General features: G+C 34.7%; 1 protein-coding gene across 3 annotated transcripts in view; it reads right to left on the bottom strand.

Annotated features, from left to right (window-relative positions):
* UNC13C (unc-13 homolog C) overlaps positions 1-15,981 on the bottom strand; it is a 218,198-nt gene that overhangs the window by 58,498 nt on the left and 143,719 nt on the right. For all 3 annotated transcript variants that reach the window (XM_061999969.1, XM_061999968.1, XM_061999970.1), the window contains one exon: positions 6,209-6,342. In XM_061999969.1, coding sequence (XP_061855953.1) covers positions 6,209-6,342 — 134 coding nt within the window. The remainder of the gene's footprint in view (positions 1-6,208; positions 6,343-15,981) is intronic.

The raw sequence follows: 15,981 nt of genomic DNA, 5'->3' as shown, positions 1-15,981 counted from the left end.
ATGAATATTTAGAGAAAACATGAAATTGAAGAAAAAATTCCAGGGGATCAATTTACATCTCCAAGTACACTACTCCCAAAGAGCTTACTCTTCCTTTGTTCCCCTATTCAAAGCTTGCTCTTTGTCAGAGAGATGTACTTGGTATTCTCAGGCATATTCCACTGTCTGACTAAACTGACAGAGTAAACGATCAGCATTATGAAAAATGCTCATGTTTGGAACATATATAATAAACAGTAATATAAACTGCAGAGCAGAACATGACTGAGATTTTATTATGCCTGTTATTCTTCTCTATTAATCTGTTCATTTAGTTTTACTTCTAAGTATAGTATGCATGTTTAATATTTTCAATGGCCTCTTAATTTTCTAAGATCTTGCCATGGTTTAACCCCAGCCAGCGACTAAGCACCACACATACTGGGGAATATAAGAAAAATAGCACAAAAAAGAGAGAAATAAAACCCAGCGGGTGGAAAAGAAAGGAAAAAACCTTGAATGATGTATGACATAATTGCTCACCACCCAGTGACAATGCTCAAGCAGCAATCCACCCCTCCCTGTCAACTGCTCCCAGTTTATATACGGGGCATGACATGTTATGGTACAGAATAGCCCTTTGGCTAGTTTGAGTCAGCTTTTCTGGCCATGCTTTCCCCCAGCTGCTTGGATACCTCCAGCCCACTCACTGGCAGACCAGAGTAAGAAGCAGAAAAGGACCTGATGCTGTGCAAGCACTACTCAGCAGTAACCAACACATTCCTCTGTTACCATCACTGCTCACAGCATAAATCCAAAACACAGCCCTGTACCAGCTACTACAAAGAAAATTGACTTTATCTCGACTGAAGGAAAAGAGCCTAGACATGACGTTTGTGGCCACCATTAAAACTCCATGAAGGACTCTAAAAATAGTGTTGTAAAAAGGAAGATATCTTATAAATTCCATGTTATATTACATTCTTTCCTGATATCATGTCATAATGCTAAAATCAGTACTTGACAACTGTATGTACAACTTTCAATTTATGCTATAGATAGTTCTGGCACATCTTGAGATTAGTTCCACACATCAGAAGCAGCAGTAATGTTTTTTTAACTGTAATGTATCTTTTCAGCTAAGAATAATGACAGAAGAGACTATGTAATTCTATTCATTTTCCCTAAATTTGACCTTCACATACTATGCAAGTAAAGGATTTTGCATATTTGTATTTTGTCACTTTATATTTAGATAAAAAGGCTTTTATTTTGAAAACTATTTCAGAATTTTTCCCTAAGCAGCAAAATATCAGAGAAATTTACCACGCAACATTCTATGTATTACATTTTCTAACCATTGTAAAAACCACACATTTTTTCAGCAAAACAAGAAGATGACTAGGAGAGTACTCTGTTAGTAATATTGTTTCCTCTTGCTACAATTACTTCTGTCTCATAGACCCTAATTTTTCCAATTACTTTGTTGTTCTTAGAGCTATATTATAAAATCTCAGTTTGTCCAAAACATTTCTATTAAAATTACCTTCCTCGCTTGCATGGAATCTCTAATCCTCAACTCATATGTCAACCAAACAATACTTTTTGGTAGAACTTCTTAATAAATACAATATATTAGGTTTCCATGGGAAGTAAACTAACAATTAGGTTGACCATACAAGATCACTTCCATGTATTCCCAAATATACTGAATGTTACTATAAATGCCTTCTCTCTATTGATTTTAATTAAGCAAAAATATAATGAAGAAATGTTTCGTTTTAACAAAGTGCTACATACAAAATCATAGATAAATTGAATGAAATTGAACTTGGCTTGAAACAAAATGAGAAGAATCAACATCTGAAGGAAAACAGAAATAAACTCAAAAAGCACTTATCCTAGATAGTGCTGCATGTCTATAGTTCAATCCTAAACTGAGAAATTCCTAGAGTGACAATTAAAAATTATTTTTCCTAATTTGTGCTATCAAGTGTGCAGTCTGCCACATTTTAGGAACATTACAGTCCCTAAACCTCAAATGCATGTTCTCAGAATAGTCTGTATTCCATACTTGTGGGGTTCAGGGGCTAAAGCGAGTTTGGTCCTGGTGTTTGGTCCTTTTTATACAATATTCCTGTTCTTGAAGAAAATGTGATGGACAGGACAGATACACAATCTGGTTTTAAAATCTATAATACATTGCAACATGAGAAAATGACAGTGGGTCTCGTGAAAGAACAGAGTATGGATTTGTTTAACAGGATAATGTTCAGAAGTTGAACGTAGTAAGTGATATCAATATGTTTCCACAGAATTAAGTGCAATTGATAATGGGAAATATCACTGAATCAAGACACAAAACACATCAGATACACTTTCCATTATGAGAGAAATATTCTAGAGTTAGCCTGACATAGTCCATTTCACGATTTTCTATTTTTTTCACTTCCATTCTTTTGATTATTTTTAAAAAATATGTTGCATAACTCACTGACAGGTTAGAGTTATATCGATTCTTCAATATAAGTTGCTATCCTTGACTTCATGGATTCATTAAACTTTCTAGCTTCTGAATCATGAGAAAATCTTCAGATTTCGCATGCCAGTTTTTTCTATGTTGTGGAATGGGGAGTGTGTGAAACTGGAGTTTTGCTTTAACAGCAGCTCTCATGATTTCCATTTCCATTTCCAAACAAACAATATCATTTGCCATTCTGTATTACCAGCAATTCAGTTACATTTTTTGTCCTGTGTTATCCTCTTGTTTCTGAGTGCCCAAATCATATTTCAACTAAATACCATGTTCATGGCAAAGAGAATTCAGTCCTATTGTATTCAATTTTTCTTTGCTCTCTTTAATTTTCTTTTGTGATGTTTTATCCATCTTGACTTTTTAAATTTTAAGCTCATGCTGACTTTAAAGCTTTCTGACTTTTCCACTTTTTTCTCATCTATTGTTGGCTCTGGTTTTTACCGTAACATACTTTTTGCATTGGTTATTCACTATCTCTTCTCCAAAAACTTTGATAACACTGCACCACTTTCTTATCTCTAAGCATAAACACAAGTTCCTAACAGGTTTTTCAATAGTATTTTACATCTGAATATTTTCTCTAAGTTTTGATCAGCTTTTCTGAAACACTATTTAGGCTTTATTTACACAAATAATAAATGGTATCACTACCAGTTCTTCAGCGAATTAAATAATTTTGTAGGTATCCAATTTTGGTAATCTTGGACAACATTAATAGCATTTTTTATTCAATGGTAACTATGATTTTTAGCTATCAGGTGGAGACTAAAAATTTCAAGTGCTAGCTGAGCCATTATTTCAATATGCTCTGCAGGAGTCACTAAAATACAGTACTAAAAAGGCATAAAGGTTAAAGTACTAAATAAGATTATGGATCACGGTGTTCACAGCGGAAAGGAAACAGATCCTCACATTGCAAGGATATAAGAATCACTAAATACCGATTTGAAAGTCATACCAGAGCCATCTTCTTTCTTAAATTTGTATTACAACATGCATGACTATTCTGAGTGTAAGGATGTGCAGAGGCACAAAGTTCAGGTATTGATTTTCAAATGCACAAGCACATTTCAGTTGAAGATTTTGTTCTTGTTTTGTTGTTCCTTTTACTTGAAGAGATATTTTACTTTGACAGCAATTTCTCCTGTGTCGTAGCATGTACAACACATTTGGTAAGTGCTGTGACATCCTAGATTTGCTTGTGAATCAAGTTCAAGTCACATTTTATTTTGTTTTAACTGGTAGAATGAGAATTTTACAGCTTAAATATCAGAATTCACATTTTTCTCTCAAACTTGTCAAGTTTCTTGTGTCATATGAGATCTTAAGTTCTTCTCACAACTTCCACTGAATGGTCTGTTACAGTCTTTCAGTTGCTGCAGTGCTTGCTCAGCAATCATGTCATGTTTCATTTGGATTCATAATCTGACACAGCTCCAACTGCTCTGTCTTAGTATCATTTCGTCTCCAAGGTAGAGATAAAAATAGCATGTTCAAAACAGGTTGAGGAAAAAAATTCTGAGCAATATTATACCATTGTGAAAACTCCTATCTGAATGCTTGAAGCTCTCCTGGGGATCTTCAGTAACCTCATTTCTACAACAGGAATCACATGGACATAGGCCTGAATATTCCACTGAGACACTGCAAGGCCATACACGATAAAGAGTCATAGGTTTGCATTATTCTTCTACATTCAACTTATATTTTCCTTTCATCCTTTCTCTTTTCTGCTGTAAGCAAGGGAGAAGAGGCTGTCTGTCATTTTTCTCAACAGTTTTTGCATGCAATTTTAAAAAAAATGTGTCTAAAGCAACTCTGAATTGCTTTTCAAGTTTTTCCAGCCACAGCCTCGTCATCTCTTACTCCTGATGTCTCTTATTTCTCAAAGACACTTTATTCACCATACTCACCCTTTCAGTTCAAAAGCAACAGTGAAAACTGGAGAGAAATCACACACACAAACTCTCTCCCTTAATCTATCACAACTCAGTCCATGCCCAATTCTCTATTCACAGAAACACATAGAACGGTAGGGATTGGAAGGGACCTCTAGTCCTAACAACCCTGTTCAAGCAGGTCCACCTAGATCAGGCCACACAGGAACACGTCCAGGTGGGTTTTGAAAACCTCCAGAGAAGGAGACTCTACACCCTCCCTGGGCAGCCTGTGCCAGGGCTCCATCACCCTTACAGTAAAGACATTTTTCACATATTACTAAATCTGTCATCTGTACTTTAGGGAACCTCCCTATCCCCTCAGAGAAACTCTTCATCACTTTCCTTTCTCCCTCATGTTTGCTTAAGAATATAGCTAGAACAATTTTTAAGATCATTAACTCTGAATTACTCTTCTATAATTTCAAAGAAGTGACTGAAATGAAACACATGTATGTATTTTTCTAGTTAGATATTGTATAAATATACTTGTTACACAATCAGACAAAAAATTGAGCTTTTGTTAATAGAAGACCTTCACACTAAGTTAAATAATAAAATAAATGGAGTGAGTAGGAAAAGAATACTCTCTGTAGAGTAAGAATTGTTCTTTAAAAAGGTCAGTGCAATAAATGAACGAATAATCCTTCATTCAAAGTAAAGGAAGGAATCAGAAAGCGATGAAATATCTTCCAATTTCTGGTTATCACCAAGACTTTTTTTTTGGCCATTATACTGTAGGTCCATAAAAAGTATGGTACCTTTTATCAACAGATAATCATATCTCCAGGTATGGAGTACTTTTTGGTATCCATCCTATTTTGGCTGAAATAGATTGACTTGTTGCTTCCCTTCACATCACTCAAATGCCACTGCAGACACCTCTATTAATTGTTTAGCCATAATACAGATAAAAATTCCAATTTTAACTTTCGCATGAGTTGTCACAGCTGGACTATGCCTTGATTCTCTAGAATCTCTCTGTAAAATAATTCCAAGAGCTAAAAGACCGAAAAATTTTCCCTAGGCCCTCATCATGTCACATTTCAATTAGGGCAACATCTGTTTCTCCAACCTTAATGTGTGAAATATATTCCTTTGCACTCCTTATTTGTTTTTCACTTTGTCACCCAACACTTTGTCACCTCTTTCTGTGTTTATTGATCGTTTCTCTCTTCTCTACAAGTGTATTAACCATAAGTTGTTCACCTTGTCTTAGTTATCGATTGTACCCTCAACTGTTACACCTTCACTTCTGGCAAATAAACTACTATTCTAAGGTTAGTCTGGCTAGACTTTCCCTCTGGCCAATCATAAATTCGGGGAGGGCCTTTTTGAGAAGTTCGTTATTCTTTAACTAATACATCCCTAGAACTCTATTATAATGCCTAAAAAAGTCTCATCTTGATTTGAGCACTTTGTGTACCAAGATACTATCATAACATATATAGCATCACACATTTTTCACTTAATTTTCCCATTTTTCTGTATATTTAGTTCTTTTACAAAATATTTTGCTACTAAAGTTTTTGTAATGGTTCACATACCACATGTCTTTAGTGTTCAGAAAATAAAAGTTTCTCTTTCTACCATCAGAGCACTAAGTCTTTAGTAAACTATGTCAATGTTATATTCTGTATTTTAAAAACCTCTAGATTATATTTAAAATACAAGTATTGATTCAGGTGCATTTCCTGTACTTATTTTAATAAATCCACAAGTCTTAATTTTCTTTTTTGGGAAGGTAATTACTTACTGGTTCAAGACAGGCGTATATGCTGTTTTATCTTCATCTATGATGGTCACCATCAGAGTAATAAGCTGTGCCCAGAAATCCAAATTCTTTGTTGTTGGTCCCTGTTCTTCTTTAGGAACTTCTTGTTTCTTACCCTGTTAAAATAAGGTTGAATGTATCTTACATTGGAGAAATTAAAGAAAATATTATGAGATTCTTAACCTACAGATTATTAGTCCATTGGAAAGAGTCACATATTAAAAATTTTCAGAAATTTTGGACCATGACTGTCTATCTAACTTAGATTCTATGACATAATGTAGCTGCCTATGGACATATATGAAATAACATACATGGTGCAAGGACAGCCAGGTCAGCAGAAGAGATCAATAGAGATTTAATTTTTGGTTTATGTCCATACTTCAATTAAATACATTCTTAAGTTCTCTGTGGTGCTGAATCTGAATGCAGGTAAAATTGTCTACTGAGAGAGAATTTTTTATACCCTACATAATAAATACTGAACAAATCAACAATAAAGACTATATCTTGTTTTGTTTTGGATTATACACTGAAATTATTTTTCCTAACTGCTGCAATGTTGTTTTCTCTAAATGAAGAAGCAATTAAATTTCCCTTTCTTTTTTAATAGCCAAAATAACAAATGCTATTGCCCAAAGTATTACGCACAGAGATTTTTCAACAGCTCACAGACTAACTGGCAGAAACACAAACCACATTTAAGAGACGTAGAAGACACCATAAAATAGGAGGCAGAAAAAAACCTCACCTCCCTGGACACAAAAAATGCTAGGAAAAGGTACACAGAAATATCCAAAAGAGAGGAATGTGAAGGTATTACCTTGCCAAGGACTTTAAAACGGTGAGTAAAACCAATCTGTAATTTGATTCATCTTTTATGCAGGGAAATGAGACTTTTGTAAAAAGAGGATTACAACCAGTTTCATATCCGAAGCAGAGAATATGAGATGTCCTATTACATTTTTGTAATAATCATAAGGAAGGACATAATGTGCTGATAGATCAGCTGGATTGCCAACATGACTGTCCATGCATGAAATAAAAGTTGGTAAGTGAAGTAGTGTGTTTTACTCTTGACTAAAAGCTTGCCTTTTGTACACCTTTATATACTTATAATTATGTATTAATATTTGAAACTTCCAAACTTCTCTTAAGAATTTTATACAGTTTAATCTTCCTAAAATGTACATTTACAACTAGATTTTGTCTCTACAGTTTTGATTTTTGACACACACACACACACACACACAATTTCTGCCAAACAGAGGTATCGTCTACACACCGTTTTCAACACAGCTACCAGAGGAAGAAAGGGTATTTTTCACACAACTAGTAAGTTAAAAAAAAAATAAACACACCTATTGTCCTGCAAGTTTAAACATATATTCTCTCTACTTCTCATTTGTAGTCCAAATATGACCAGTTCAATGGATCTCTTGTCTCTTTGAACAGATTCAGCACTATATTAGTGTCATACTGAATTAATTAAATGTTATCTTAACCTCAATTAATTTTTATCTGTTAACAGCATTTAGAAAGGCAGAAGGGAATTTTAACAAAACTTAATTGATTTTTTTCTGCGGTCACTGTGGAATATTTCAGAAAAATATCATTAGTCACACTGCTATGTACTCAGCTGATCTACAAATTCTATGGCTTAAGTGTTTAAAACAACTGAAACAAAGGTGAGGCACAGCGGCAATTACAATGGATGATGTAATCAGTGTCACTGGCAATTTAAAGCCACACACTGCAAGCAGGAGAGGTTTTCAAAACAGAAATGAATAATTATAAAGCTTTATACACACATAACTCCCAGAGTATGTATGGTTAAGGGAAAAAGCTTATCTTAATAATAGTAACTTCCTTTTTTTTTTGTTCAAGTTATATCCATTAGGAAGAAACTGTCAGTATAAAAACATGAACTAAATACCCAATATACCCAATTAGTGCCATACTGGCATAAATTGAGTGACAAGATACATGAGCCACTGAATACTGCTAATCATTATAGAAAATACTACCAATAATGAGATTTAAAACAAATATATCTGGAATGGTCAAGAGGAACATAAATTCTCAATATTTCAAGATCCCAAAATCATTAGTTAACAAATACTGTTCATGCTTTATAACTTCTTGAAGAATGATTTTCTGATGTTGCCTGTCTTTCATTTTTTGGTGAATACATATTTCACTGAAGAAGTTAAAATTACAGGTCACTAATACAGTAATCAAGAGAGCCTTCAGGAAGTGTTGATACAAATGAAAGTGTGACAATTAGTGGAATCACTTTTCACTTAAAAAAGATTGCTTAAACTATCCTGATCTTCTGTAACTTCACTTGCAATGGTAATGCTGCCCACATCCACAGAACCATGAAATGCCATAATTTTGCATGCTTTTGTATGTCATACAAAAATGTCAAGCAATAACATGGAAGTGGCAAACTTAATGAAATATTTTAGAAAAATGAACTACATGAAACAAGCATGAGGAGTAATTGTGATTGCTTGGGTACTAATGAATATAGTCATTTGCCTGATTCTCCTTTTTACAAAGGTCTCATCACATTTCTCCAGGATGATACACATCTCAGGACTGCCAGAATGAGGAATTATTGATCATGATACTAAAGTTTGCTGTTACTCATTTTCTAAAACTTGGAAAAGTTTACAAAGCAGCCAGTTGCAATTATAGACATTTAATTAGATTTAGATTAGGAATAGATTCCAAATGTTCCCTTAACTAAAATCTCTTCAGTTATATAAATACTCATTGGTTTTGATCTCAGTCAACAACACAGATTTATACAGAAGATATGTCCAGTGAATTTACTCAGTGGATCATAAATCAGATCATTGGATGTTAGATTTTATGATGCGTTCTTGAAATGTGTGAGGGTTTTTTTTTTATTTTTTTTCACAGGGACTGTTGTTTTTCCTGCTAATAGTTCTAAGCCAATTCCTACAACAGTATATTAACACTAGTTAAAGACGTCAAACAGCAGCCAGTGCCAAGAATGACACTGGCTACAGCGGTGACCCCACATCCATTGGAAAAGAAAATCCCAAAGGGCATCGTAGGAGTAATATAAAGTACAATTAGTTACTCCTTACCAAATGTACTCAGTTGGTCTGGATAAAATTTCTGTCAGTTTCAGAGAAAAGAAGTTTTATTTTTTTTGTGGAGCTACAGTAGGTTAGATGTGCTTGCTTGATGTCATGGATCCTAAAGTGCATCTATCACCTGGACATACTTTTCCTAATTCAGTTTTGGACATTTTAGGAATTCAGCTGATATAACTCAATGAATTTTTTTTTAATGTAATTTGTATAGGATATTTAATTTGAAAGCATTTCAATTCATTTTGAAAACCAGATAATTGTAAATACCTTATAAATGAAGTATCTTTAAAGACAAGTCATTTATTCACCAGTTTTAGAAATAGGAAATACTGTGGATTCTATGGATTTTTTTAAAGGCAAGAGCCAAAGTAGGTGATTTATAATCATTTGTCTTCTGACACAGAATACACCAAAATCAGAAAGAACATGTTTTCAGACGATATGTGTCAAAATAATTTCTTTATGTGCAATTAATCACGTTTTTCTCAATTTTCTTTTACTATTAATTTCCTAGTTATCTGAACTTATATACAAACAATGGAACACACATCACAGAGACACCAAGACCAGTTGCTGGAATTTTTATATTCTCTTAAAGAAAAAGATAAAACTCAGACATCTTTCTGAGTTTAAGAAAAAAAGACTGAACTGTTGACAAGCAAACATGTTTTGCACTCTTCAAAATTGGTCGAGGGTGGAGAAAGCAATCTCAGGCACAGTGTGAAGCAGGATGAAAATCTACATCTGTATTACCCTGAGACAAATCTGTAAAGGCTGGTTTGAGGAACACAAGGCTTTTGACTCCTCTCATCATTGATTTTATCAGCTTGTAGGATAAATGTCTGTTTTTCTTTTGCTGTGTTTTTGTTATGTTCTGTGCATCAATACATGACATCTTTATGGCTGTGACTTTAATAAATCCAGTCCTATGATTTCAGAAACTAATCTGAAAAAGGATCATGTCTGCTGCAAGCCCCAAGATAAATTTGAGAATGTAGTATTTTCTATATAAATAATGGTAGAATAGAAGCTGAATGGAAACCAAGGCAGTCACCCTGATTAGCATGAGGCTACAAAGTGCAATTTTATAGAGTAGTCTTAGATTATGAGACATTACTTTTAACAGTACTGCTGTATTTTTAAACTGCTCAGTTAATCTTATTTAATTTGGAAGAGATTAGGAATCATCAAGCAGTACACAATATACACTGTATGTATTCTACTATATACACATTATGGTAATTTATTACACTATATGCACATTTATATATATTACATACACCTGTTTTTATAATTTTATAACTTTTAATACTTTTTATATTTCTATGTATGTAAGGAATGAACATTTGTTTTTAAAACTTTTACCTACAGAAAGCATTTGTAGACACTCAAAATACACCCATAACATGTGAGGAATTTCACTGAACCAGTGCCCGATGAGCAGCGTTTTTGCATAGTCTCTCCAAAACTGTTTTCATATTTTAAACATAAACCATATTCTAATTATCCTTCTCCTGAACCAATTGAAACAGAACAGAATTTATCCAAAAGGATTCCAATTCAGTTTCTTCACTCCTTTTCTTTGAGTACTGGAGTATGAAAGGAGTGGCTCTAATTGTTCTACCCACTCAGGGCAGTGTAGTATGCATAGTTACCCTGGAGTGGCAAGCCAAGTGTTACTGGGGTTTGATTTGCCACACCTAGTCAAAACCGCTATGCTGAGGCAGATAATAGGTGGAGAAAGACACAGGTGAACCCTTCACTTATTGAAAGTTTGTTGCAGGAATCAGTGTAACTGTCATACTGCCCTGAAATATCTACATTGCAATATTTTTAAGAACAATGAAGTCTAATTGTAGTAATACCCGGCTCTCTGCAACATATCTCCATTAAAATATAACTGTGGTGAAGAAAGAAGGATTTGCTATATATCATATGTAAAGTATATAATATATTATAGAATATATATTACAAATTGAAAGGACAGAAGTGTTGCTCTTACTTTGAAAAACTGTAAGACACAGCATTTCAAGTTTTAAGAAAATCTATCAACCATTGTAGGCCTCTTGCTTTTTAACCGTGTAATGGGCATACATTACACATACATATGTTAACTTCAATATTAACACACAGAACAGTCTTCAAACGACTATGGCTCAAATGCCATTGCTTACAAGATTTTAAATTAAAATCTACTTACTAAAGAAAGAAGAAACAATGATGTTTTAGACTTGTAATGTACAATTTCAGCAAGAGAAATAAAAAGTTTTCAGATCCAATGGGCACAAAGGTAGTACTCCCTAACACTGTCTCAAAAACTGTTTCCTTATCTAAGGACATAGCAGTCAAGACCACTGTATGTTCCACAGATACTACACTAGGAGTCTTAGCTCACCACTGCCTCAGGAGAGACATTTAAAGATCATGATAGATATTTCCATGAAAACATCAGTGCAGTGATAAAAGAGCAAAAAGAAGAAATCAACCAAGAATTATCAGAACAAAGTGCATGACAAAGAACATCCTTATTCTACTTCTATTCTCCATGGGGTGATCAAATTTTGAATGTTGTGTACGAATCTAGTCTCTTCCCTTCTCCTTATCCTGAAAATAATACAGTAAAACTGGAAAATGCTCAGAAAAGGACAGCAAGGATTATGAAAGATATAGAATGAGTTCCATTAAAGGAATGAAAATATGAGCTAAATTTTATATAGTTTGTAAAGTTTTTCCTTAGCTGGAAATTTCTCAAGACATCTGCTTTGCTGACATCCAGAGACAGGATGCTGAGCTAGATGATTCTTGGGGATGGCCAGTCTCATATTCCCAATCTTTTAGACACAATGTGATCAGAAACGAGGTGAAATGGGGAGGATAGAACTGCAATGCAGTAGTGAAGACATTCACTATATTGACATATTCTGTTTGAAAACAGAAATGTGTTTACAACATGGATAAATACATGGTCACGTTAATCTAGCTAAAAAGGAGGCTGAAACACTTTGGCCTCAGCTCAAGTTATGTAATCAGAATGCCAGATGGTTTTGCATATCTGAATTGATACCTGTTCTGGCATTGCTGTACTACTAATTACCCTATAATCATTCACCTACAGGAAATATGTCACAAACTTAGATGCAGAAATCTGTGTGTGCACATTTCTCAAAACTGTCAGTATTTAACTAAATTCCAAGTCAAAAGTTTACTGATAATCAGTTTAGAGCTGTATTATGGAAGGTCAGATTTCAATGTGCAATTGCTTTTTCTAGTATTCAGAACCAAATTAATATCATCACATAGGATGCATAATGAAATACTAATTATCAGTAAGTAAAGAAAACTTTTTGCAAAGAGCAAAACTGTTTTGAAAACTGAGTATGTTCATAACTCAGGGGGCTGGATTGTGAATTAACTGCAGTCTCACAAAGATTAATATTGACTCCTATTGTCTTTGAGATAATCTGTATTTAAGACCTGGGTAAAGTTCAGGTTTATTTCATTTAATGTTCTTAAATAATAACCAACCTTTACCAGCATTCAGACTTCAGCAATGAAAAATACTCGGATTTTTTGAGATCTAACATTAACTGACAACAATTCACTGCTATGCACCTGAAGTTTACATAAATAGTTGAAGGCATAAGGCTCTGGACAACAAACCAGTTGTTCATCTCTTTTGATAGCAATGCTACACTCTTTTCTTACTTCAGGGTTGAAGGTCTGTAGCTTTTTCTACTTTCTCTTTTCCCAGATTTCTGCTGCCACTGAATGTCGAACTGTTCTCTTGACTTTCTAACCAGTATTCTCAGGCAAGCTTCTAACAAGCTATTATATCTGTAAAAATTGTTACTTCTCTGATAGAGAAGTCTCAGAATGACATTCGAAGTATCATAGCAAAAATGCATCCTGCTATTCTCAAGTACTTTAATGTTTTTTCTATTACTGTGACTAACACTGCCCATCAAACACAACGCTACAACATAAGGAGAATACCCTTAGAATACCAGATTTAAAGAAGTTAAAATCTTTTCAGTGTATCTAAAGCAGTATATAAATACAACAAAGTACCTCCCAACAAGTATTACTTCCAGTGAAATTTATATGCCTGAAAAGTAGGACTCCATGGGGTAAATGACTTTCAATACTCTACAACTTAATTTCCCACTTTATACTTTTGAACGTTTGTAAATGACAGATCACATGCTTCATGATTAAATTTTTCTAATATTGCCACAAGAAATGAATAAACTACCTTTTTTTTTTTTTTTTGCGTGTAATTTCTACTAAGACTTGATCTAAGGTGCTGTACCTGTAGGCAGAGATGGGTTGCAAAGGAAGAGCACTATGCTGCTACAGCTGTGTAATAGCTGGCTCTAGAACTAAATTTGTTGCTAGCTCTTGGCCTCCTGCAGCATGCTTTCCTATGACAACACATAGAGCTGAGTAGCAGACAAAATAAAAGGTCTCCAAAATCAGGTGGAATTCTTGTATATTGGTGCTATCAGCCATTAAATGATTTGTACAAATCAAGGGCTCTTCAGAGAACAGGAAGAGTTTGATTTGCATTTTATCAGTTTCAGTCAGTGGAGAAGACTAAACAGAATTATTGAAGGAACTTGGTATCAGCTAACATTTCATTTTTTTTAGTTTTTTGAAGAAAACAGAAACAGTGACATGTTCATAAACTGAGTCAGAAAGCTATCAAAGGGCTTCATAAACTACTTTTTCCAAGCATTTTTTTGTTTCACCATTAGGTAACTAGTTCTTCACTCAGATCAGTGTTAATTAAAAAGAGAAAATACCACATCTGCTGCATAAGGAATTAGGTAGCTCATCATCAGAATGCTTTGTCTTAAATAACGAGGACAGTAATATATGTGTCAGCAAAACTGTCAAGATGTCATGTTTTACTACCTGCACTACTTTTCATTTGGCTTCTTCCATAGGCTCTTCTTTGCATTTGGGCATCAAACAGTAGTATGACATTTCTGCATACTGTTAACATTTACCATGCCTCACCCCAGGAAATATTGCTGGTCCCCAGGGGTGATATTTTGCTATAAGATATTCACTTTACAACAGTGATTCTTTCTCTGAAGATAGAGAGTAATAAAAAGAGGAAGCGAAGACTGCTGAGCATATATTGTGATTTTCTTGTTATTCTTCTAGTGAAAAATCTCCCCAAACTCCAGCATGATCACCCTCAATTTCATCATTCAATCTACTACTTTCACCACAAATCAGACAATTACAGATATTCAGACATGGAACATTTTTTTAGAAGCACTGTGGCAGAATTTTAGGTTGAAGACAAAAGCAAATACAGAAGGTGGTTAACATGAGTTACACACAGCTATAGCATAGAAATAACGTGTAAGAGTGTACCACTTCTGGTAAGATGGAAATATTACTGTTTAAGTAGACTATCTAGGTCCCACTTTTTCATAACATTACCCACAATATGATTCAGGCAAGAAATGAACCATGGTAAAACCCTGAGCTTGCAGTGGGCCTTGGCAGGAGAACAGCTGCCAGTCTTTCCCCTGAGTGAGAGCAGGTGGTGACCTACATATGAACCATTTCTTCTTGCTTTTGGGTTCATTGATTTCAGTTCTCACTACTCATAGCTCAAATCTCAGCTGTGTAGCTAAAACATGAACCTCTTGTGCTGCATCACCATGCCAGGGTGAACTGCTTTCCTCCCTCTGAGAGGCGTAGGTCTCATCTGATGGGGAGGTTAGCAGAGATAAGCAGGAATAGCTAATGAAGAAGGCTTAATGATGGAATGTGGTGTAATCAGACTAAAGGCTTTGGACACAGTGTCAGGAGGTTAGTGCATCCCTTTTTTCTATTGTAGCTAGCAACAGGCCAAGGACTAATGGGATGAAGCTGGAACACAAAAAGTTCCACTTAAACATAAGAAAAAACTATTTCACTGTTCAGGTGAGGGAGCCCTGGCACAGGCTGCCCAGAGGGGTTGTGGGGTCTCCTTCCTTGGAGGTCTTCAAGACCCACCTGGACATGTTCCTATATGACCTGATCTAGGTTGACCCCCTACAGGGGGGCTGGACTAGATGATCTCTAAAGATCCCTTCTGATCCCTACCATTCTATGATTCTATGATTTATTGCTGCTTCATTATTAAAATAGTGATACCACAAGCTGGTCTGCAGTGCACTTGGATTCACTGGAAAAACTCTAGAGCTATAGGTTCCAACAAGCCATATATAGAATCACAGAATTGTTTAAATTGGAAAAGACCTTTCAGATCATTGGGTCCAACTGTCAACTCAGCTCTGCCATATCCATCCCTAAACTGTGTCACATCTACACTTCTTTTGAATATCTCCAGGAATGGTGATGCTTAGCTGTTCCTAAAATTAAATGCACATGCAGATATAGTGGTTGCAAACTGTAAGAGGATAATGCAGTTTCCTTGTACAACTCTAGAATTGATGTAAAATGTAGGTAATAATTTGAATTATTTTACTCAGCTCTCATTTAAAGCTAGATTAGTCAGTTTGTATTCCCAGAATTGCCTCCCATCTACTATAAAACAGAAAGTTTTACTATCTATTATTAAAAGTGATTGCTGTTTGGTTACTGTTAGAAATTACTTATTTT

This window comes from Colius striatus, chromosome 7, assembly GCF_028858725.1.
Source record: "Colius striatus isolate bColStr4 chromosome 7, bColStr4.1.hap1, whole genome shotgun sequence".
NCBI classification, from domain to species: Eukaryota; Metazoa; Chordata; class Aves; order Coliiformes; family Coliidae; genus Colius; species Colius striatus.
This window is presented reverse-complemented; position numbering and strand designations above follow the sequence as displayed.